Genomic DNA, 26,410 nt, shown 5'->3' with positions numbered 1-26,410 from the left:
TCATAGTATACCCCGAGGGGTTTTTGTATGTCTTTGTGGTCAGTGGTAACATGTGCTTTGTCATTTCTGATTGTGTTTATTTGGTTTTTCTCTCTTTTTTCTTTATTATTCTAGCTAATGGTCTATCTTTCTCATTACTTCTTTCAAAGAACAAATTCCTGGATTCATTGGTCTTTTTTTTTTTCACATCTCAATTTCCTTCAGTTCTTCTCTGATTTTGTTTATTTCTTATCTTCTGCTAGCTTCGGGGTTGGCTTCCTCTTGTTTCTCTAGTTCCTCTAGTTCTGATGTTAGGTTATTAAATTGAGATCTTTCTAACTTTTTGATGTAGACATTTAGTGTTATAAACTTCCCTCCTACAATGTGTTAGCTGTGTCCCAGATTTTCTAGTATGTTGTATATCTGTTCTCACTAGTTTCAAAGAATTTCTTGATTTATGCCTTAATTTTATTATTTACCCAGAAGTCATTCATAAGCAGGTTGTTTAATTTCCATGTAATTGTATGGTTTTGCATTTGTTTAAATGCAAATATAATTGTATGGTATAAAAATCAATACTGTTAGTAGTATTGTACTGTGGTCTGAGAGTGTGCATGGTGTGGTTTTAGTTTTTTAAAAACTTTGCTAAGAAGTATTTTATGTCCAGTCATGTGGTGAGTTTTAAAGTATGCGGATGTGCAGATGAGAATAACGTATATTCTGTTGTTTTGGGGTGGAGAGTTCTGTAGGTATTTATTAGGTCCATTAGGTCAAATGTCGAGCTCAGGTTCTGAATGTGTTAGTTTTCTGCCTCCATGATCTGTTAATAATGTCAGTGGGGTGTTGAAGTCTTCCACTACTGTTATATGGTTATCTAAGTTTCTTTGTAGGTCTCTAAGAACTTGTTTTATAAATCTGAGTGCATCAGTCCTGGGTGCATATACATTTAGGATAGTTAGGTCTTGTTAAATTAAGCCCTTTACAATTAAATCATACCCTTCTTTTTCTTTTTTGATCTTTGTTTAGAGTCTGTTTTGTCTAAAATTAGAATAGCAACCCCTACTTTTTTCTGTGTTCCATTTGCTTGGTAGGATTTTCTCTATCCTTTTACTTGAGTCTAAGAGTGTCATACAGGTGAGATGGGTCTCTTAAAGACAGCATATGTCTTTATCCAACTTGCCACCCTATGTTTTTTAATTGGGGCATTTAGCCTGTTTACATTCAAGGTTAGTATTGGTAAGTGAGGATTTGATCCTGTCATATTGTTAGCTGACTACTATGCAGACTTGTTTGTGTGTTTGCTTTGTAGTGTCACTAGTCTATGTACTTAACTGTGTTTTCAAGTAGCTGGTAGTTGTCCTTCCTTTCCATATTTAGCACTCCATTTAGGATCATTTGTAAGGCAGGTCTGGTATTAACACATTCCCTTAGCATTTGCTTGTCTTTAAAGGATCTTATTTCTCCTTCATTATGAAACTTAGTTTGGCTGGATATGAAATTCTCTTTTGGAAATTCTTTCTTTAACAATGCTGAATATAGATCCCTAATCTCTTCTGGCTTGTAGAGTATCTGCTAAAAAGTCCACTGTTAGCCTAATGGAGTTCCTTTTGTAGGTTGCCTGCCTCTTCTTTCTAACTGTCTTTAACCTTTTTTCTTTCATTTCGACCTTAGAGAATCTGATGACTGTTTGTCTTGGGCATGGCATTCTTGTTAAGTATTTTACAGAGGTTCTGTGCATTTCCTCAATTTAAATGTTGGCCTCTCTAGTGAGGTTGTGGAAATTTTCACAGACTATAGCCTGAAATACTTGTTCCAAGTTGCTTGCTTTCTCCCTGTCTTTCAGGAATTCCAATGAGTTATAGATTTTATCTCTTTATACAATCTCATATTTCTCAGAGATTTTGTTCATTCTTTATTTTTTAATTTTTGTTTGAGTGAATTATTTCAGAGAACTGACTTCTTAGCTTTGAGATTCTTTCCTCAGCTTGGTTAATTTTGCTCTCAATACTTGTGATGGTATTCTGAAATTCTTGCAGTGAATTTTTCAGCTCTATAAGATCAGTTTGGTTTTCTTACAATGGCCATTTCGTCTTTCGTCTCCTGTATTGTTTTATTGTATTTCTTAGAATCATTGGATTGGATTTCAACTTTCTTCTGAATCTCCATGATCTTCATGCTTATTAATATCCTAAATTATATTTCTGTCATTTCAGCCATTTCAGCCTGATTAAGAACTATGTCTGGGAACTAGTGTGGTTAATTGAAAATAAGAAGACACTCTGACTTTTTGAGTTGCCAAAGTTATTGCACTGGCTCTTTCTCATCCATGAGTAGATGTTCCTTCAGTTCTTGAAGTTGCTGGCCTTTGGATGTATTTTTTTTCTTTTATCTTCTTTGACATCCTTGGGGATTTGATTGTGATATAAGGTGGGTTCAGGAGCCTGGCTTCATTTCTTGAAGATTTCAGGGGGCCAAGTCTAAGCTCAACACTGCTTGTAAGGGTCCTCTAAATCTTGGGGGCTGGTATCAGGCCCCCAGCTTTGTTCTCTGGCCCCTTGAGGTTAGAAACCTGCTACGCTGGAGGGATTAAGGTGTTTCTGGACCACTGTCCAAACCATGACAATGGGTGTTGCCAGACAAAGTGCTTTGTTGGGTGGTGGTAGCGGGACTTATGCTTGTTCACTTGTGCCAGCAGTTGCAGCAGCACAGTGTGGTGCATGCTCATAGGCTGGGTCTGGGCTGCTGGCAGGCACAGGGCTTCTGGTGGCTGTGAGGTTTTTCACAGCACCAGCAGTTGTAGTCCATCAGGGCGCTGTTGAGGGCAGGCACCCAGTGTCCATGTGCATGTTTGCACTGGTGGCAGTGTTGGTGCAGCATTGGGGAGCTGACCAGTGTGGGGCTGGTGGCCTCTGTGCATGCATTCACACTGGCAGTGGTGGTGGTGTGGGGCCAGGGGGTGGGCCATTGGTGCATGACCTAGATTTTAGCAGTCAGAGACACTTGCTCTGGAATTTGAGAAGGAAACTGGTGACATGCAGAAGGAAGGCTACATGAAGTCTATGTTGAGGCAAGCAGTAGCCATGAGCAACAGCAGAAGTTGGATCTGGATTACAGAGCCTCTGACTCCTGAAGGTTCAGCAATAGGTCTCCAGAGGTATGAATGCAAATGGTGGTACAAACTGAAGGATCTGTGCCTAGTGATAACAGCTGTGGTATTTTTATAGGCTCACCTTTGCACTGTGATTGGGAAAGACTTCTTTGTAATAATTGTGTCATCTTGGAGCATGCATCTCCAGTCCTTTCAAGAGATTCTGAGCATCACCCCAAATCCCCTGAATAAAATATTTTTCTATTTAAATTAGGGAGATATAGTTTATGTTGCTTTCACCCATGAGAAAGCCGAATGATACAATATCCAATAAGAGATGCTGAATAGACTAATAGATTTTGGGAGAGAGACCTAGGCTGAAGATTGGTTTTCAGTAGTTATCAATGACACCACAAGAATGGATGGGTACACAACAATATGAATATTCTTAATACTACTGAATTATATTTTGAAAAGTGGTTAAAATGGTAAGTACTATAGTGTGTGTGTGTGTGTGCACATGTCTGTGTGTATTTCCACAATCATAGGGAAAAGAATGCATAGGAAAGTTGAAGGCAACAGTATGAAAGGAAAGGATAATATAAGAAATAACCTAAACATTTGAGCCTTAAAGGGTAAAAGAACAGAAGAAGATGTTCCTAAAGGGGAATGAAAATAACACATTATATTTAACTCTTCACACAGTAATTGGCACTTGATAGTTTGGATCAAGTAAACTACATATTTACTTTACATGCCACCAAAAGCAATTGACTACTTTCTGAAACACTTCCGTTAACATACATCTATTAACATACAATTTAATTCAATTTTTTTTTCTTTCAAGTAAGATTTGTTATTTTGGATGATGGATTTTGGTCATGTTTATTGATAGGTATTATCAACAACCTTTAGTACTATTGGATTTCTTCACCTTTATTTACTTAATAATGTCAACTCCGCTAGGTTAAAAATAAAAATAGCAACAGACTTGATCTTTATGTTTTTTTCATTACCTTTGCTTGATCCTTAGAAGTGGCAGAGGTGAACATATTTATGATAAAGATAAAGATTAAGCTAGAGAGGGGTTATGGCATTTATAGTTAGACTTTCTGTTACTTTTAATTTTTTTAGACTTGGAATTATAATCACTAATTGTGACAGAATAGCCTAAAATGTCATATACATAGAGTCATATATATATACTATGTATACTGTTATATATAGTTTATACATAATATATAGTATATATACTATATATTAATATTTTATATGTAATATATAGTATAGTATATATACAGTATAATACAATATACTATATATTATATAGACACTATATATCCAATAGTACTAATATATTATATATAATACATATGCAACATGTATATATGTATACATATATATACTACGGCATGTGTTATATAGTTATATACCATATATATTACATATGCTATAGTGTATATACTATACATACATACACTCTATAGTGTATACATACTATATATAGACTATATAGTATATATAGAACATATACAATTATATATTACATAGTGTATATGTACATTATATATTATATACATTATATATAATATAGTATATAGAATACATAGTGTGTGTATGCATATATTATACACATACACACACAGACAAAAACATGAGTGAACTTCAAGAAGTTCGTGGAAAATGGAATTTAGAGATAAAATTTTAAAAATGTAAACTATATTTTTAAACATAAATTCCATCAAGAACATTTTTGTAAGCTATGATTACCAGTCATTTAATCCATTCCTAAAAAGCTGAGGGTCCTTGGAATTTAACCATTTCAATAGAATCTTTTTTACATTATTAAGAAGAAAAATCGGTGCTCTTTCCAGTATTAAGAAGAAAAATCGGTGCTCTTTCCAGAATTTTTTAGATTAGAAAACAAAAAGGAAGCCAAAAAGTGCCAAATCAGGACTGTAAAATGAATGCCTAATGATTTTTCACTGAAACTCTTGCAAAATAGCCCTTGTTTGATGAGAGGAACGAACAGGAGCATTGCTGTGTTGGAGGAAGACTCTGGTGTTTTTATGCTAAAGCTTTGGCTAACTTTTTCAAAAACTGTCCTAATAACCAGATGCTATTGTTTTTTTATCCTTCAGAAAGTAAACGAGCAAAATGTCTTGAGTACCCATCAAAACTGTTGCCATGACTTTTGCTCTTTATTGGTGTCCTTTTGCTCTGAGTGGACCACTTCTACCTCTTAGTAACCATTGCTTTGATTGTGTTTTGTCTTCAGGATTTTACTGGCAAAGCAATGCTTTATCTACTTTTACAGTTCCTCAGAGGAGTGCTTTAGGATCTTGATCCTGCTTGCCTAAAATTTTCATTGTAAGCTCTGCTGTTGTCTGCAGCTGATCTGGGAATAACAGTTTGAGTACCCGTCGAGTGGAAAGTTTGCTCAACTTTAATTTTTTACTTATAATTTTGTAAGCTGAACCCTTTAAAATGTCTATGATTTCTGCTGTAATCATCAGTTCTCTTCAATTAGAGCATAAACTTTTTTTTTAATACTCACAAATTCATGTAAATAGTCTGCCATAGCAGGCTTCATCTTCAACATTATCTTGTCCCTTGTTAAAGTGAGTTATCTATTTGTAAACCACTGATTTCTTTGGGGCATTGTATTAGTCCATTCTCACACTGCTAATGAAGACACACCCAAGACTGGATAAATTTATAAAGGAAAGAGGTGTTTTCTTTCTTTGTTGTTGTTGTTGTTGTTGTTTTGTTTTGAGATGGAGTCTTGCTCTGTTGGCCAGGCTGGAGTGCAGTGGTGTGATCTTGGCTCACTGCAATCGCCATCTCCTGGTTTCAAGTGATTCTCCTGCCTCAGCCTCCTGAGTAGCTGGGATTATAGGTGTCTGCACCAAACCTGGCTAATTTTGGTATTTTTAGTAGAGATGGGGTTTTTACCATTTTGGCCAGGCTGGTCTTGAACTCCTGACCTCAGGTGATCTGTTTGCCTCAGCCTCTTAACGTGCTGGGATTACAGGTGTGAGCCACTTCTCCCAGCTGGAAAGAGGTTTAATTGACTCACATTTCAGCAGGGCTAGGAGGGCCTCAGGAAATTTAGAATCATGGTGGAAGGGGAAGCCAACATGCCCTTCTTCACATGGCAGCAGCAAGGAGAAGTGCAGACTGAAGTGGAAGAAAGGCCCTTAAAAAAACCATCAGATCTCATGAGAACTCACTCACTATTACAAGAAGAGCATGGAGTTTACCACCCCCATTATTCAATTACCTCCAACTGGGTCCCTCCCATGACACATGGAGATTATGGGAACTACAATTCAAGATGACATTTGGGTGGGGACACAGCCAAACCATATAATCCCACCCCTGGCCCCTCTCAAATCTCATGTCCTCACATTTCAAAACACAAACATGCCTTCCCAACAGTTCCCCAAACTCTTAACTCATTTCAGCATTAACTCAAAAGTCCAAGTCCAAAGTCTCATCTGAGATAAGGCAAGTCCCTTATACCTATAAGCCTGTAAACTCAAAAGCAAGTTAGTTACTTCCTAGATACAGTGAGGATACAGGTATGGGTTAAATACACCCATTCAAAATGGGGAAATCGACCAAAACAAAGGGGCTACAGGCCCCATGCAAGTCCAAAATCAAATAGGGCAGTCATTAAACCTTAATGTTCCAGAATGATCTCCTTTGATTCTGTGTCTCACATCCAGGTCATGCTGATGCAAGAAGTGGGCTCCCATGGCCTTGGACAGCTCCACCCCTGTGACATAGCACCCCCGGCTGCCTTCATGACTAGAGTTGAGTGTCTGCTGCTTTTCCAGGTACATGGCACAAGCTGCTGGTAGATCTACTGTTCTGGGGTTTGGAGCTCTTTTCACAGTTCCACTAGGCAGTGCCATAGTGGGGACTATGTAGGGAGGCCCCAACCCCACATTTCTCTTCTGCACTGCCCTAGGAGAGGTTCTCCATGAAGACCCTGCCTGGTCATCCAGGCATTTCCATACATTCTCTGAAATCTAGGCAGAGGTTTCCAAACTTCATTTCTTGACTTTCGTGTACCTTTAGGCTCAACACCACATGGAAGGTGCCAGGGCTTGGGGCTTGCACCCTCTGAAGCCATGGTCTGAACTGTACTTTAGCTCCTTTTACCCATGCTGGAGCAGCTGAGATGCAGGGCACCAAGTCCCTAGGCTGCACACAGCATAGGGGTCCTAGGCCCAGCCCAGAAAACCATTTTTTCCTCCTAGGCTTCTGGGCCTATGATGGGAGAGGCTGCCATGAAGGTCTCTGATATGCCCTGGAGACATTTTCCCCATTGTCTTGGTGATTAACATTCATCTCCTTGTTACTTATGCAAATATCTGTAGCAGGCTTGAATTTCTTCTCAGAAAAATTTTTTTTTTCTTTTTTATTGAATCATCAGGCTGCACATTTTCTGAACTTTTATGTTTTACTTCCCTTTTAAAGATAAGTTCAAATTCCAAACCATATCTTTGTAAATAGATAAAACTATATGCTTTCAGTGCACTCAAGTTACCTCTTGAATGCTTTGCTGCTTAGAAATTTCTTCCACCAGATACACTGAATTATCTCTCTCAAGTTCAAATTTCCGCAGATCTCTAGGGCAGGGGGAAAAAATGCCACCACTCTCTTTGCTAAAACACAGCAAGAGTCACCTTTATTCTATTTTCCAGCAATTTCCTCATCTCCATCTGAGACCACATCATCCTGGACTTCTTTGTCCATATCACAATCAGTATGTTGTTGAAAGCCATTCAACAAGTCTCTAGGAAGTTCCACACTTCCCCACATCTTCCTGTCTTCTTCTGAGCCCTCCAACCTATTCCAACCTCTGCCTGTTACCCAGTCCTAAAGTCACTTCTGCATTTTTGGGTATCTTTACAGCAGTGCCCCCTCTCTATGGCACCAATTGAGTGTTCTCATGCTGCTAATAAAGACATAACCAGGACTGAGTAATTTATAAAGGAAAGAGGTTTAAGTGACTCACAGTTCAGCAGGGCTGAGGAGACCTCAGGAAACTTACAATCATGGTGGAAGGGGAAGCAAACACATCCTTCTTCACATGGCAGCAGCAATGAGAAGTGCAGAACAAAGCGGGGTCAACACCCCTTATAAAACTATCAGATCTCATGAGAACTCACTATCATAAGAACAATGTGGAAGTAACTGCCCCCATGATTCAATTACCTCTCACAGGGTCCCTCCCATGACATGTGGGGATCATGGGAACTGCAGTTCGAGATGAGATTCGGCTGGGGACACAGCCCAAATCATATCAGGCATTGTCCCCATAAACTTTTCATAAAACGTCATCAATGATTTCACCATTTTTCCAAAACATCAGTGATTTCACCATTCTTCCACCCAAGCTTCACCAGAAATTTGATGTTTGTTCTTGCTTCAGTTTATAGAATTCTTGTTGCTCTGATTGAGCTCTTTTCAAACTGATGTCATATTCTTCTCAGTGCCTCAAACTGGATCTTGTTTAGACATATTATAACAAGTTAGCATAAGTTTATTTTGATACAAAAGAAATTTGAAATCCATGTAGTTTTAATATGCATTTTTTGGAAACAGGATATTCATCTGGTTTGTACATTGCATTTCAGTTTTATATTTTATTTTATAATACTAGTTATAATAGATTATATCTATGCAAAATCACCTTAAAAAGTAGAATAGTTCATGAAACAAGAATAACAAATCCAAAGAAAAGATCATGTATTAATTAGAGTGCGAATTGGTCAGTAAAAGTGGCTTAGTAAACAAAAATCAGATTGACAGAATATTTTACCATGTTCTTGTGGAGGAATTAGGTTTATCAGGATAGCTTGGTTGATGATAACTAGGAAATTAATCCAACTAAATCCCCTGGTCAACTCAGCAAGCTTGTACTTCTAATTTTACCCCACTAGTATATTTGCCCATGAATCAGCATATTTGAGAAAATTTGCTGATCAGTGAACAAGAACTTGTTTTTGTATATAAAGTCTACAGCTTTATTTTACATTGTAGATAAAGTAGCATTTGTATTGTACTTAAAGAAAAAATTTAAACATTGTTTCTTTAAATGTCATGATTACTCACTGATTATTAGGGAAAATACAAATCAAAACCACAATGCACTATCACCTCAAAACCATTAGGATGGCAAACATAAAAAAAAATAACAAATGTTAGTAAGAATGTGGAAGAAATTAAAACTCTTGTGAATTTTTGATGGGAGTGCTAAATGATGTAGCCACTGTGAAAGACAGTATAGCAGTTTCTCAAAATATTAAAAATAGAATTACCATATGTTTCAGCAATTATACCTCTGGGTATATATCCAAAAGAATTGAAAGCAGAGCCTCAAAGAGATATTTGCATACTCATGTTCATAACAGCATTATTCACAATAGCCAAAAGGTGGAGGTCACCCAAGTGAACATTGATGAATGGATGAACGAAATAAGATAGAATTTTCCAGAGAAAAAGAAAAAGCTGGAGATATATATATACACACACACACACGTATATATATACACACACACACGTATATATATACACACGTGTATATATGTATGTATGGGGAGTTGCTCGTTCAGTGGGCATAGAGTTTCATTCTTGAAAGCTAAAAAGGTTCTGGAGATTGATTGCACAGCAATGTAAATATACTTTAAACTACTGAACTGTACACTTAAAAATGGTTAAGATGGTATCTTTTAAAGTTTTGTTTTTTTAAATCACATTTTAAAAATCCAGGGCTGGAAGAGACATTGTAAGCAAAGAAGACAGTCCTGGAAATCCAAACACCTTTCTCTGCCATCAGTTAGAGTGGAAAAGACCTTACAGAAAAGATAACATCTTTTCACAAAGAATAAATAGATAAGACTCAAGAGTCAAAAGACTAAATGTAGTTGAACAACTGAACCAGAACCCATTTTTTTCTGAGTGCTAGTCCAGGACTTTGTTTCACACACTGCTGTCCTCTTAAGCCTTCAATAATACACAGATCCTCTTTGAGGTGCAAAATTCATGACCTACAGAAGTTTACAAAATGTAATAGGTTCCCTTGTTTGGGACAGAGTGAGAATTATAAATTCACAAGTCAATGATATTAAAGAGAAATTGCAGAGTGACTTTAAAAATAATGAAGATGGTAAATTGTATAATATATGTGTGTTTTACCACATTTTTAAAAGTCAAAACATGCTTTTGATAAAGGATTGAAGATTAGTGTTCTGAAATGCTGAATTTTTAATAGTCACTAGTAGAGTACAGTTTATACTTATTTGTTTTGACTTGTTATCCTTGGTTAATTGTTGCTAGTGTTGGTGGTTGATAGTGATAATGAGATTTTCACATGAATTTTACACTGCGCCACTTGTCCTGAGTGTGGAAATATCAACATTGGTCTGGATTGTGTTTAAATTTTGAAACTGTTGAAAGCTCATTATTCAATTTAAAGTATGTAAACAGCTGTTGCCATGAGATAACAGATTATGCTTTTGGTTAAAATTCTGGGAATCACCCACCAGTTTTTGTTTACTTTTTAATAACCAGAGGCTTATATTTAAAATAGACAAAAAATTAGCAAGTGCATTTTAAATTTAGTAAATTTAGAAGTAACCAACGACAAGTACAATTATGAACTCATACTGTCTCCACTACTAGACATGTTTTATGACTGTCTGAAAGTATCTAAAACAGATTTTGGGAGTTTTCATATAAATTATGTTTCTGTTTTAGCAATCAGTCATGGTAATAAAACAATTTGAGGACAAGAGTATTTATATTTGAGTAGCAGAAAAACACAAGAGAAATCTTTGAACCCTCATAGAGTACTAAACAAAATAGAATTTAATTTTACTTGACATCATGTACACACACACATACAAACACACATACACACACACACTTTTTCTATTGTGTTTTTTTTTTCACCATGGATACCATGGATAAATGCTCAGTAGTAAGACTGTTGAGTTGAAGTGTAGATATGTTTTTAATATTTCTAGTATCATTAGATTGGCTTCCAAAACAACCTTATTATTTTACATTTTCAAGCAAACCACCATGGCATGTGTATACCTGTGTAACAAAACTGCACGTTCTGTACATGTAAACCAGAACTTAAAGTATGTATATGTATGTATGTATATATATATATATAAAAAATAATCTTTGCTCACATTTTAACTAACAATATATAATTAATCATCAGTGTTAACTATCTTTATTTAATTTCATTACCTGGATTATTTTGGCTTATTCCTTTTTAAATTTCTTTGGATGATTATTAATTCTTTTGAACATCATTGTGTTTATATTATAGCTTTGTTTTCAATGCTGTAACTTTTTAATGAGTACTACTTTGGCTCATATGTTTGGTATAAGTTGTTTTCCCTTTTGTGACTTTCTAGGTAATTTCTAACCGCAGTTTTGCATACTTCTTTGATACAAACTTGACCTGTGAATGTAGTTTTACATTTTCAAGTAAGCAACTCTTTGATCATCTTTTTGTAATGATTTCTATTTTTATGAGATTATTTCAATAAATGGGATATATCACTTAGGTATTACTAAGTAATAAACCACTCTACTTTAGTGTCCTATAACAGCTCCCCTTTATTATTTCTGTAATTCTGTGAGTTTTTCAGGTGGCTCTGGGGCCAGCTCCGCCTGAGTTCATGTGTGTGGCAGCACGCCTGTGACAGCCAGGCTGGCTGGAAGTTGTCCATTTTGATTAAAATTTTAAGTATCAGGCCAGGCGCGGTGGCTCACGCCTGTAATCCCAGCACTTTGGGAGGCTGAGGCGGGCGGATCACAAGGTCAGGAGATCGAGACCACGGTGAAACCCCGTCTCTACTAAAAATACAAAAATTAGCCGGGCGCGGTGGCGGGTGCCTGTGGTCCCAGCTACTCAGGAGGCTGAGGCAGGAGAATGGCGGGAACCCGGGAGGCGGAGCTTGCAGTGAGCCGAGATCGCGCCACTGCACTCTAGCCTGGGCAACACAGCGAGACTCTGTCTCAAAAAAAAAAAAATAAATAAAAAATAAAAAAAATTTAAGTATTCCTTGTACATTTGGGGAAAAGTTATCTTTTTGATAAACAGAATTTATTATCTCCCTCTCATTTTTGATTATCTTTGCACTGAATGTTATAATGCTAAATAATATAGTTTCATTAACCATAAAACTAAAACTACAAGAAAAACAATTGGAAATACACAGGAAAAAACAGTAGATATGGGAAATTTTACTCATCTGTATTATTCTATGACATCATATAAACAAAAATGGAGATATTGTAGACTAAAATAATAAAATTATTAAGGATATCCCTTCTTTTCAAGTAGCTATGTTGTATTCACACAAATGACAATACTATTAATCCCTAAAGAAACTCTGATTAAACTTTGTAAATAGAAATAGTGAGAGAAAATAATCTGAATGCAATATAATAAAATAGAAGTTAGTGAGAAAAATGAAAAAAAATTCTGGAAATTAAAACAAATTAACAAATATCTCTTAAATAACTTTTAAGTCAAATTGGAAATCCAAAGAAAATTTTTAGATTAATTTATATTATTAATATTTTCTAGAAAATAAGCACAATATATAAAAAACAATAAAACACAATACATACCTGATATCATTAAATTTTACTAAGCAATGCTCATAGGAATTTTAATAGCCTATCAACAAATAAGAAAGGAAATGAATGTTTGAACACTCAACTGAAGAAGTCAGACTAAAGAAAACAACAAAACAAACTTAAGTAGAATGAGACAAATCATAATGATAATAGAACCATCTGCTGATTACTTACATGACAGTAACAAAGCAGATAAGTTTTAGCTATTCTTTCAAGAATAAAAGGAGAAATCATATGCATACAATTTTTTTAAATGTGTAACCACAGATACAAAAGAAATGAAAAACCAGATGAGAAACTATTTTGTATAAATTTATCAAGTAAAAACTGAAATCGTTTAAAATGATCTTATACAATAGAATTTAACTCCATGACACAGGAGTTTTCTTTTTTCTTTCTGACTTTTTTTCTCCCTGTTTTAATTTTTGTATGCCTAGTACCTAGAACAATACTGAAAGAGTGAATGGTGAATATCCTTCCTCTGCAATTGGTTTACCTACTTTGTTATTTCATTTTTTTTTGTACTCAAGAGAAATGCATGTATACTTCAATTTCCCCTTAATTTTACTGCACAAATTTATACATAATATCCTCTTACCTGTTTAGGATGTAATAGCTCTAAAATGTCCCTCTTTTAAAATTTCTGTTATTAAATTTCATACTTTCTCTTTTTACTTTGTCTTACTACAAATTATTCATTTTCTTTGTTATTTCAAATAACCAATTTTTAATTCTCTTTATTGTATAGTTATTATTTATTTCACTAATCTCTTTTATATTTTTTACTCCTATCTTTTAGCTTAATTTGTTTTCACCTTTTAACTTGTTAGGGCTTTGTGAACTGTATGCTCAGATTATTTCTTTCCGTTCTTCTTTTTAAACCATGCCATTAAAGATACCATTTTTTTCTCATAAAAATAGCTTTAAATGCATTTTATAAGATTTTATATACTTTATTTTCATCATATCCCAACAACTCTTTCTATATTCAGTAATACCATCAGACATTACCTGGGTGGATTTTTCTCAGCACTTTTCCCTCCCTCCCTCCCTCCCTCCCTCCCTCTCTTCCTTCCTTCCTTTCTTCCTTCCTTCCTTCCTTCCCTTCCTTTTTCTTTCCAAAAGGCTACCCATACAGATTTTCTCAGCATTTTAACCTATGACTTGATAAGCACTTTCAAACTGTAGTTTCAGGTCTTTCATAGATTAAGAAGCATTATTATTTTCTCCTGTAAGTTTTTATGTCATTGCCTCTGTTTAATCTATATCCTCTCCCTCCTTTTATGTTCCCATTTTTCTTGCATGTGAGTTGCAAAACACTCTGAGTTTTGAGATTTTAATTCTGTTTGAGCCTACAGGCCAGTAACTCAGTGCTCAAAAGTGACCATCCTTTTCTTCAATGCATATATTAAATTGTTTAATTGAAAACTATAGAGAGATTTTTTAGTTCCTAAAAAATTTATTCAGTTTAATCTTAAATCCTCTATTAGTTTTTAAAATTCAAGTTGTCTCCATCCCTTTGTGTTGTGTGCAGGCTGGGATGTTCTGTGCTCTCCTTCTTTGATGGCTTATCTCTCTTAAACACCTCCTGTGTTTGATTTGATGGCTCAGCTGGGGCAGTCTAGCCTCAGGAGGTGAGAAATCAAGTCCTGTCTAACCCATGAGTCAGGACTGGACTAGCAGGGAACCTTCTAGTCTACTCTGAGGCATTTGGGGAGACTTTTGTTTCTTGTGATCCTCTGATAGTCTCTCAGCTTTAGGGACATGGAGGACTAACCCTAAACACTTACTTCCTTTGTGGGTGCTCAGAGGCCTAGGAAACTTGGCATATTCCTGTGAGGCTGATGTAGTCACTGCCTGGGGCCCACAGATTTCTGCTCAATCATTCTATCTAAGACCCATTGAGACTTGGGTCTCAGATATAGTACTACAAATACTCTTGAGAAATAAACCTCAAAACATTATTTTTCTCTATCTAGGGCCAATTAGAGCAAAAAGTCCCTCACTAACACCCAATTACCTCTAAGTTCTACTGCAATATGGCTCAGAGAAGAAAGATAATTTACAACTGTCAGTAAAGGAGAAGAAAGATGCATTCATGTTGCAGTTTTCTCAGAATACACTATATCTCTCTTATTTTTTTCTTAGTTTGAAATTATTCCCTTCTTACATGGAGATGCACAAATTCTGATTTTGCGGTTTTTTTTCTGAAAGAGGTGACTACATTTATTTTGGTTCCACATGGAAAAGACAGATTCATTAAATACATCTTCACATAATAGTACTTTTTCTTAAGATTCCTAACATATTAAAGAGCTTAAATTATTTAAAAATAACTTTATATTAAAACTGGATATAAGACTCTTCTTAATAAATGAATTAGTTTTTCTAGCTTGTGGGTGTTGACCTTTTCTCTTTACACCACAGTTTCAAAAAGTGGACATTTGGAAAAATTCTGAAAGAACATTTAAAACTCTCTTATACAAAGTTCTTTGGTTGTATAAGATTACAATTCTTAAAACTAGCAGAATTAGGATGTCTTTGGATCCTAATCAAACTGCTAATCTAACTAGCAGATTTAGGATGTCTTTGGATGAATTAACACCTAATCTTGTCTCACATTGGCATAAACAGTTAGGAAATAGTATGATCCAAATAACAAGTGTGAAGAGTTGAGTAATCCAGCAGGACAATTATGTCCTAACAGAGCCAGCTTCCCTCCAGAATCATGTTCTCGTCAACAGTGTTTCAGTCTGGGCCTGACGGCAGTTGCAAGATGCCAGTTCGCGGTGATCACGGGCAGGCTTGTAATGTCTACTGGGAGAACAGCATCTCTTTCTTGTCAATCTCTTTAAGAATGAGGAACTGTCTCCTAGCAGTTCCCCCCAGGAGACCACCTCACAACCAACTGTAAAAAGCCTGTCTCATTTGTCCACCCTTAGCAATCAGTGGTGATGTGGATGGAGTCATCGTGAGTAGATTTCATGATTAGGACTTCCCTAAAGTGTGAGATTATGTCAGCATCCCACAGAGATAGAGATCTAAACAAAGTCGGCTTCTAGATTTAGGGCAAGAAAGATTCTGTTAAGATGGTGAAGCAAAAGTGGGCATACAGACGCTTCTTCTGGCTTCAGAGCCTACACTCTTAACCCCATCCTCTTCTCAAAAGTTAATAAGCAAAATTTAAAATAAATCATTAAAATATTTACAGTCCATTTATTAAATTTAAATTTAAATTTATTTGTTTTATTGATACAAAACAGATGCACATATTTTCAGGATATATGTGAAAATTTGATACATCATATAATATGTAAAGAACAATTCAGGGTAACTGGGATATTAATCACCTTGAATATTTATCTTTTTGTTTTGTGGGAACATTAAAATGATTCTCTTCTAGCTATTTTGAAATGTACAACAGGTTAATGCTAACTATAGTTGCCCTACTAATCTATCAAGCATTAGGTTTTATTTTTTCTAACGTTAATCAATCTCTCTTCATCCCTCCACCCTTCTCCCTACTCTTCCTGGCCACTGGTAAGCACCTATCAACTCTCTATATTCATAAGAACTACCTTTTTAGCTCCCACATATGAATGAGAACATGTGATATATGTCTTTTTATGCTTGGCTTATTTCACTTAGCATAATGACCTCTACCTGGTGAGAATGTGGAGAAAGGGAACGCTGGTGCACTGTTAATGGGAATATAAATTTAGTACAGCCACTATGGAAAACAGTATGGAGGTTCCTCAAAAAACTAAAAATAGAACTACCATGCTTGGGCAATTCCATCACTAGGTCTATAAAGAAAGCAATCAGTGTATCAAAGAAATATCCCCATGTTGATTCAGCACTATTCACAATAGCCAAAATATGGAATCAACCTAAGTGCCCATCAGTAGATGAATGAATTTTTTAAATGTGGTATAACACAGTGGACTACTATTCAGCCATAAAAAATAAAATCCTCTCATTTGTAGCCACCCGGATGAACCTGGAGGGCATTATATTAAGTGAAATAAGCTAGGCACAGAGAGACAAATACTGTGTAATCTCACTTACATGTACAATCTTAAAAAGTTGATTTTATAGAAGTAGAGAGTAGGAGAGTGGTTACCAGAGGTATTGGGGTGGAGGTTTGTCACCTGGTACAAAGTCAGGGTTAGATAGGAAGAACGATTTTCAGTATTCCGTTGTACAGTAGGGCGGCTATTGTTAACAATAATATATTACATATTTCAATAGAGCTAGAAGACAGGATTTTCAATGTTCTCACCAGATAGAAATGATAAATGTCTAAGGTGATGGATATGTTAATTTTCCTAATTTGATCGTTACACATTGTATACATATATCAAAACATAACACTGTATCTCATATGTAATATGTGAATTAAATTTTTTTTAATTAAAAATTGTATACAGTGATTAACATTTGCCTTTTAAATCAAGTTTAACTATATAATAACTTACTGCACATACTCTCTCTCCATTATATATAGTGTGTATATCTGTACATTTTTATATATATTATTTTATGTATATATGTATAATATTTCTACCAGAAAACAGCATATTTTCCTGAAATGCAATACTTAACCTATATCATGCTATTTTCCATATTCTGAGTGCTTTAGGATGCCAATTTTATCTAGATATACTTTTAGGTACATTTACAGATCTAAAAGAGCTGTTGTCGCCATGCTTGACTGGTCTAAATCCTTGTTAAAAACACCCTTTTCCTCAAAGAAAAGGGGCATAGGAGAGATTCCTCAAACCTGTAATTCTTTATAGCACTATTTAGCCAGAAATTTATAATTCATTTTTAAAAATATTTTTGAGGTTGTCAGTGTAAGAACGTAGTCAGAGAGTGAATGTTTATTTTCTGCTGTTTCTGACTCCCGGACAAACTCACAAGTTATATTCTTTTCAACCCCATCTGCCTATTTCTGAGTGGATAGAACAGTTTCATCAATCACAAAGCACTAGTATCTCAGTTTGTTGATTGAATGACAGAAGAATGCTTTACACTTACATTGAGAAAAAGATGTGTGTAAAAAGCAGCTAAACACTGTCAGTAAACACTGAATATAGTATAAGAAGATCGCTGCACAATCTGGCTCAGATACCGTGGTCTTTTGTCCCTGAATAAACTTGTGATGTGGTGTATTATTCAATGAACGTGAATATACTTCTTGTTTAACAGAATTTCTGTTAAATTATTGCCAAACCATTTCCTCTTCAGGAAACAGATTCTCGATTTATGGAGTAATAACTTCCTTTTGTTCATCGAATAAGAGATTGAAGAGTCATGAATGTCACTTCGTTTTCTACCTGTCTTTAGAGAAAATGCAACTGTCAGATCCCTGTGGAGGACGTGCACATTGCCATCCCTGCTTGCTGTCCCTCTGGCCAGAGGGACACCACGGCTGCCCTTCGTGGAAGAAGCACTCGCCCATTTTATGCATGGTACTGCTTGTTGCCGCAACAAACATTGGCCACTGGTTTAAAAATGGCTGAGTGTAGGCTGTCCAGTGACTTTCTTTTGAGATGGTCAGGCATGAAAGTCTCTGCCCAACAGAGTGACGAAGGCAGAGAGAATTCCCTAAAGCAGTCAAATCATTCCCTGTCTTCAAAATTTTCTCTGAGGGATATGGAGGGGAATGACTCGCCAGAAGTGGGAGAATGTCAACCGGACGGAGAGAAGCAGTGGCTACAGGAAACCCTGAGCGAAACGCAGAGAGAAGTTGCTTTCTAGCACTGCCTTGCATCCTTTCATTTCTGCATGTATTTAGGTCATAAGAATACACAAACACATAATCTGAAGGATCTCAATTACTTTCAGTAAGAAGGCCTTCATACAATCTTCATACGAATTCCATTTTTTATGGCAAGGTTGCTCCGTATGACTTACCCTAATTGATCTGGAACAAGAACTGACAGAAAATAATTGTACTGTGTCATGCCTGATGCAAAAGCGTTTACAAACATCCTTATAAAAGAAGACTTCCACCTGGAAGATGGAAGGACCTCTTGTCTATGTACCTGTTAGACTGGGGCACAGTCACCTTATTGTGGGAGTTATAGGTAAGAGAAATTAGAGAGCAGCCTATTTTTGAGGCCAGGATAATGATAATAACGAGTTATTTTAAAAAGATCTTGGAAACTTGCAGATGCAAAGGAAAAAAAAGAACAGTCCTAATGGTAAAAACAAGTAAGTCTGACTGCGTCATTTTGTAGTGAGACAATGAGGAAATGGGAACTCATCAGAGGGTAACTGGGTGGCGCCTGTAAAAGTGAAGATGTGCTTATCCCTCAGCAGACATTTGCTGGGAAACCCTTGCAGATGTTACAAGCACACTTGTAGAAAATGTCTATTAGAGCACTGTTTGTAACTGAAAAATGTTTCATTCATACTTTGAATGTAAAGAATAAAAGTGAATGAAAAACTGGAAGCATCACACCGTGCTTTTGATTTGCATTTCCCCAATCATTTAGTACAACCACCGTGAAAAACAGTGTGGAGATTCCTTAAATAACTAAAAGTAGAACTACCATTTGATCCAGCAGTCCCACTACTGGGTATCTACCCAGAAGAAAATAAGTCGTTATATGAAAAACATACTTGCACACACATATATATGGCAGCACAATTCACAATTGCAAAAATGTAGAACCAGCCCAAGAGCCCGTCAGTCAATGAGTGGATAAAGAAACTGTGGTACATATATATGATGGAATACTACTCACCCATAAAAAGGAATGAATTAATGGCGTTCACATCAGCCTGGATGGGATTGGAGACTATTATTCCAAGTGAAGTAACTCAGGAATGGAAAACCAAACATTGCATGTTCTAACTCATAGTGGGAGCTCAATTGCAAGGATGCAAAGGCATAAGAATGATATAATGGACTTTACGGACTCAGGGGAAAGGGTGGGAGGGGTGTGAGGAATAAAAGACTAAAAATTGGGCTCAAAGTCTACACTGCTCGGGTGATGGGTGCACCAAAATTTCACAAATCACCACTAAATAACTTAATCATGTAATCAAATACCACCTATTCCCCCAAAACTGTGGAAATAATTTTTTTTTTAAATGGAAGCATCCAAAGTGTAATTTGTTTCCACATTCTTGTAAGCCTCATTACGTATCTCAGGGACAGTTAATACCGTCATACGAATTCAGAGGTGAGGAAATGGAATCACAGAGAGTTTAAGTACTTTGCCTAAGGAGAGTGAGGGGTGAGGCAGGATTTGCAGTCTAGAAGCCTGGGTCTAGAGTTCTCCACTCTGCACTATGTTATTTCTGTAAATTTCTTACTGAAGACTGTATGGAAATGTAGAGTGAGACAGAACTAAAGCTCACCAGTCTTAGTCCATAGGGGAGTAGTGACTACCCAGGGCTTCCTAAGTGCTCAGTAATGTTAATTGAAAGATGAATCAATATTTCAATGCTGGGGCAAAGAGTGAGAAACTGGGGAATGTCCAGGAACCAGCTATCAGGATAAGGCAGGACTAGAATTAATGCAATAGTCCTCACAGGTCCCCAAGTCAACAACAGAAAAATCAAAAGCTAAGGTGGCTCTTGTTTGATCAAGGACCTCTTGTATACCGACCTGTTAGGCTGCCGCACAGTCAACATGGGAGTTGTAGAAAAGCTACTTGAGAGTGGTTGATGGTAGCAGTCAGGCATTTGGAGCTGGAGAGAAGGCTGATTCTCCTCAACTAGTATCAGACTGAGTAGGGACTTAAAGCTTCAGAAGTCTGAGCAGCAAAGCTGAGACCAGGCTCCTCGGGACAGGCCATTCATATGCATGATAGAGTTTCAGTGATGAGTCTCAGAAGAAAAAAGTTTATGCATGTTTTCCTTAAAAATATGTTCACTTATATTTAGGGAATCCTTCAGATAGCTAATCTAAATATGTCTGTAAAATTTAGTCTCATTCTTTTTATGACATTATTAGTATAATAATATGAATATTTCCCAGTGGACTTACTTCCACACTTCCTTCAAGGATTCTCCATTTTATTTCATACTTGAAGACTGTTAATAAATCACTCTCTAGCTAAGAACAAGTCAATGCTAAAGCACTTAGCTTATGTGACCTTCACATTAATTATTTTTATGACAGCAGCAGGAACGTTCAGCTGCTTTTCCCCCTTCCTTATGAAGCCACGTGGCCCCAAGCAGACACAGTTCCCTTACTATGCTTAATGGTGGGCTTCTTAGACCTGTGCATATCTTAAAAGCTTTCCCTTGAAGGTGCCAATCCAAACTCCAAGTTTCCCCAGCAGATTTAAGGGGCTTTAAATCTACTTGAGCGTGAGTGTTGTGAGATGACTTTGAAATTCTTACAAAAACTGAAAGTGAAATGAGGAAGACAGATTGAGCAATCCAATTGGAGGGTAAATGCCAGCAAACCTACTGTACAGTAGGGGTAGAGATGCAGAAAGGCAGAAAGAAGAAAATTCAGGAGAACTCTCCTGAGGGGTGAGCCAAGCCCTGCCATGTAGTGCACACAGGACATCAACAAACACAGATAACAGGAAATGATCCATTCCCTGTGGTCACTTATTCTAAAGGCCCCAACCTTCAAAGTTCAAGTAGTGATATGGATGACTCCACAGAAAGGGAGCAGTCACGCCTTACTTCTTGCCTTAAGAAAAGAGAAGAAATGAAACTGAAGGAGTGTGTTTCCATCCTCCCACAGAAGGAAAGCCCCTCTGTTCGATCCTCCAAAGACAGAAAGCTGCTGGCTGCAGCCTTGCTGCTGGCACTGCTGTCTTGCTGCCTCATGGTGGTGTCTTTCTACCAGGTGGCCGCCCTGCAAGGGGACCTGGCCAGCCTCCGGGCAGAGCTGCAGGGCCACCACGCGGAGAAGCTGCCAGCAAGAGCAAGAGCCCCCAAGGCCGGTCTGGGGGAAGCTCCAGCTGTCACCGCGGGACTGAAAGTGAGTTTGCAGCAGCTGCAAGCCTCAGGCAAGATCCTGCCTACACTGCTGCCTCTCCCTCGCCTCAGCTGTCTTTCCAATAATGTGGAATTTTTCTGTTCATAGATCTTTGAACCACCAGCTCCAGGAGAAGGCAACTCCAGTCAGAGCAGCAGAAATAAGCGTGCTATTCAGGGTGCAGAAGAAACAGGTATGTTTTGGGCGCAGACACTCCCTTAGGAGTCAGGGATTAGAGAAAAACATCTAGTGTGGGGGAGCTAGAGGTGAGTATCCCCTCTATGAACCTATTAAAGAGAGACTATAAAATTTGCCATCCAAAGCAGACATTGCTTTAGAGCAAAGCCCCAGCACTGGCAAATGTAATAGGCTACATGGGTGTGCTTTTTCCTCCAATGAGCAGATGGTGTGAGTGGAAGCATTTCTCTGTGCATGTGTAAGTATTTATCTGTGCATTAAGCACAGAGGAGGTAAAAGGGCCATATGTGTTTCCTCAAGTAGATAATGCCCTCCCATGTGAGAAGCATTATTCATCGTTCCAGAAAAATCAAAAAAAGCCCTACGTGTTAGATTTAGACTTTGCTTATCTCGGTCATAGAAAGTGATAGACATCTATTTTCTGAATGTGCATTACATGTTGTGAAACCAGGTAAAGGTTGTAATGAAAGGCCCTGTATGTTGTGCTTTAATTTTGTTTATTTGTTAAAAAGGTTATTTTACACACACATACGCGCGCACACACACACACAGATTTTAAAGCTTTTCTTTAAGGTATGCTTTTCCATGCATTTATCATCTTCTTATCATCATCCTTTAGTGATTTCTGACTTTCTTCATGTTCTGCTCATTCCCCAGAACTCTACAGAGTTGGTAGGGCCTACCAAAATTATCAGCTCTAGTTCTTTCATTTGAAGGTGAAGAAAAGAGTCTTTGTATTACATTTATTAAATTATAATGTAACAACTTCTTGATATTATTGTCCTTCTATTAAATATATTGAAAGAATATTTTTGAACACCTGGAACGTATCGTACAGCTATAGACCAGAATAGGCATTTTCAAACATACTATTTTGTTTAACCTTCACAGTGGCTCTATGAAGTCCACAGAATACTTGCAATAATTTATGTGTATTTTCACTTCTGGAGAGAATTACATAAGAAACGTAGTGAGAGATAGACCAGGGACCCTTCCATCTCTGTCTCTCTCTCTCTCTCTCTCTCACACACACACACACGTGTGAGGTACCCTGACTATAAATTTATTTTTTGACTATATGCTTTATTCATAAAAAAATTATTTCTTATTTTATAAAACCGTAATTTTTGGTATCTGGTTATTATATCTTTGTACCAGTGATCAGGAATAACTGGGCTTAAACTAGGAAACATGCACATTTTTATTATTTTAACACATCAATTATTTTTATTGTTTGCACTTTATAATCTATATTTCTGACATAATTGAAAATAATATGAAATATATACTATGACATTTTTTGTTTTGACTTATACAATAAGGATTTTTCCTATTTCTAAGTATTTTTCATATATCTGTATAAATTTATCTAACAATTGTTTTAGTTATTTCTATTCTCTTTGTTATAATAAAATGTGCAAAAGTTTTGTACAGAATTCTTTTATTTCTGTGAAATTATATATTCCATATAAAATCCATATAGTGAAATAGCTGAGCTAGGGAGAAGAAACATCTTCATCTCCCTTGTTTCCAACTGCCATATTGTTTTCCAAATGAGTTACACATGCAATCAAAAATGTGGTGTACCAGTTCTCCACATTCTTGCTAGCATGTTATTTTTAAAATGTATTTTGACTAGTTTAGTAGTTGTAAAACAGTATCTCACATTTATTTTGATGTGTTGCTTGTTTACTAATATGAATAAACTTTCTGCATATTGTGATTATTTATAGTTTTATCTTTTGCAAATTTTTATTTATAACTGTCTCCAGTTGTCTGTCCCATGTTTTTATAATTTTGGATAAGCTCTTCCTAATTAGATATATTGATTATTGATCAAAATTTTGATGTAAATATTTAAACGGTTTTGCTGCTTTTTTTACTTGAACATTTTGCATTTCTTTATAGTAAAGCGATAATCTTTAAAAATTTTTCCCTAATATTAAAGCTAAAAATACATTTGTTCATGATTTGTTAAGTAGTTGACTCCCCGCCACTTTGACTTTTTGATAGTTGAGTGTTTTGTTTGAACTCATTAGTCCATCTGTTGTTTATTTTGATGAATCATCTTGCATTGGCTTTAACTTCCCCCTCTCTCTTTCTTCCTTCCAAACTGCTATCGCAACCAAATGTATTAAATAGTTCTTTGTAACTCCTTGGTGTTGAAAAGCTTACTGTGTTTCATTCAGTTCCTCATAAGAGTTGAATCTATGTGAGACTCTTTTTTTTCATTGATTAATTATTCTATTTATATGCTTTAAATAATCTTTTTAAGGTCATTTGTATTATAAGAGGCTTCAATAACTAGTAGGGTCAGGATTCTTCAATCTCCTTAACCTTCACTGCTAGTATCCTCCTGTTTCTAAATACTAGTTTTAAAAATAAACTTTAACTTTACAATTTAAAAAAAGGTGTAGACTCATTTCAGCAGATTGAAGAAGGAAAAAAATAATAGAGTAGGAAAGAAATATCTTCTTGGGTCACATTGTCCCAAAATTCTCCTATTAATACTTTCATGTATTTGTGTTTTAATGGTATCCAGGAATAGTATACTGATGAGAATCTCTCACCAAATGATTTGCAATTTGTAGATTCAAACAAAGTGAAAAAACATGTACCCAGTTTTCCACAGCCCAGAAGTAGTTACTATAATTATTTCATGGTTTGTCCTAGACTTTTTAATAAAGCTTGATACAGTGTGCATATAGGTATATATTGCACGCAGTTGAGACTTGAACAACGCAAGTTTTAACAGCATGGGTACACTTACAGGTGGATTTTTTTTTCAATAAACCTATTGGAAAATTGTTTGTAGATTTGCAATAACTTGAAAAAACTCATGGAAGAACTGCGTATCCTTGAAATGTTGAAAATATTAAGATTAATTAGCCATGTCATGAATGGATAAAATATATGTAGATACTAGTGTATTTTCTTATTACTATCATAAAATATACACAACAGTTAAAAATTCTCAAAACATATGCATACAAACAGACTGTACATGGCGCCATTTGTAGTCTAGAGAAATGGAAACAAACATAAACATGCAGTATTAAGTCATAACTGCATAAAATTAACTGTGGTACATATTGTACTACTGTAATAATTTCATAGCCACCTCCTGTTGCTACTGCAGTGAGCTCAAGTGGTGTATCTGCTTAAAACACCATGTGATGCTCATCATCTCTGCATGAGCCAGTTGTATCTCCAATAAATTGGGAATTGCAGTAAGAATGATTTCTCATTATTTGTGTGTATTTTTCATCTTGCTTAATGCAATATCATAAACCTTGAATAACACCATGAGACCTATGGAAAGTGTGACTAATGATGCTGGAAATGCTCCCAAGAAGCAAAGAAGGGTCATGACATTATAGCTGACCCTTGAACAACACAGGTTTGAACTGCGAGGGTCCACTTATATGTGGATATTCTTCCACTTTTCACCCTTGAGACAACAAGACTACCCCCTCCTTTCCCTCCTCCCCCTTAGCTCACTCAATGTGAAGAATGAAGAACTCTCTAATGATCCACTTCCACTTAATGAATGGTAAATGCCTTTTCTCTTCCTTATGATTTTTTAAGTAACATTTTCTTTTCTCTAGCTTACTTTATTGTAAGAATACACTACATAATACATACAATTTATGAAATACGTATTGATTGAGTTTTTGTTATCAGAAAGGCTTCTTTCTGGTCAACAGTGGGCTGTTCGTAGTTAAGATTTTGGGAGTCAAAAGTTAAGCACAAATTTTTGACTGCATGGGATCAGTGACCCTAACTCCTGTGTTGTTCAAGGATCAACTGTATTTGTTCATATATATATATGAACAAATATATATATTTATACAAATATATTTACATAAATATATATTCACACAAATATATATACATAAATATATATTCATACATATATACACAAATATATATATGTGTGTGTGTATATATATAGTGTGTGTGTTATGTGTATATACTCAAATAGGACATAGTATGGACACTCATAACATTCATAAATCCAAGGTGGAAGGTTTGAAGATAAGAATCTTAATGACAGGTGATGTCTACTATTCCTTGTTAATAAAATTATGAAATTCATTTTAATGTTGCTCTAGATACTATTCTTTGGTGGAGGGAAAATTTATTTTGTTTAGCATACTCCAAAATTAATGTTTATATTCCCAAAAAAGTTGTAACACAAGGACTTTTTTTAGTAGAAATTTTTTGGCATTGAGAAAATTCTATGCAGCTTTCTTTGATTTTTGTTTTCATTCAAGTTCTGATTTATTTTCAATAGGACTCAAAACCGTAAGTTGTCCTTTTTACTTTTAAAGTGTTTATTTATGTTCATGTTTATTAATTGTCTACATGTTTTAGAACCAAGTATTTTTATTGGAACTTCACACAAACTGTAGATGAAGGGAGGGGAATTACCATCAGCCAACATGTCCCAGTGATACTCTCTTCCAGGCATCCCATGGGTAAACAGTGATTTTACTTAATTTCTT

At 36.0% G+C, this 26,410-nt stretch overlaps 1 protein-coding gene across 3 annotated transcripts in view; it reads left to right on the top strand.

Moving 5' to 3' along the window:
* The window catches only part of LOC105485318 (TNF superfamily member 13b), a 73,952-nt gene that overhangs the window by 15,273 nt on the left and 32,269 nt on the right, over positions 1 to 26,410 (top strand). Inside the window, exons 2-4 of one of the 3 annotated variants that reach the window (XM_011747603.3) lie at positions 6,799 to 6,909; positions 21,573 to 21,707; positions 21,813 to 21,897. In XM_011747603.3, the coding sequence (XP_011745905.1) occupies positions 6,802 to 6,909; positions 21,573 to 21,707; positions 21,813 to 21,897 (328 nt within the window). In that variant the 5' untranslated portion in view covers positions 6,799 to 6,801. Of the gene's footprint in view, positions 1 to 4,729; positions 6,910 to 20,714; positions 21,708 to 21,812; positions 21,898 to 26,410 lie in introns of those variants that run through there. The other 2 variants (XM_071081058.1, XM_011747602.3) reach the window with 2 other exon arrangements.

Source organism: Macaca nemestrina, chromosome 16, assembly GCF_043159975.1.
Source record: "Macaca nemestrina isolate mMacNem1 chromosome 16, mMacNem.hap1, whole genome shotgun sequence".
Taxonomy (NCBI): domain Eukaryota; kingdom Metazoa; phylum Chordata; class Mammalia; order Primates; family Cercopithecidae; genus Macaca; species Macaca nemestrina.
Note: the sequence above shows the minus strand (reverse complement) of the source record. Positions and strands in the feature narration are given on the sequence as shown.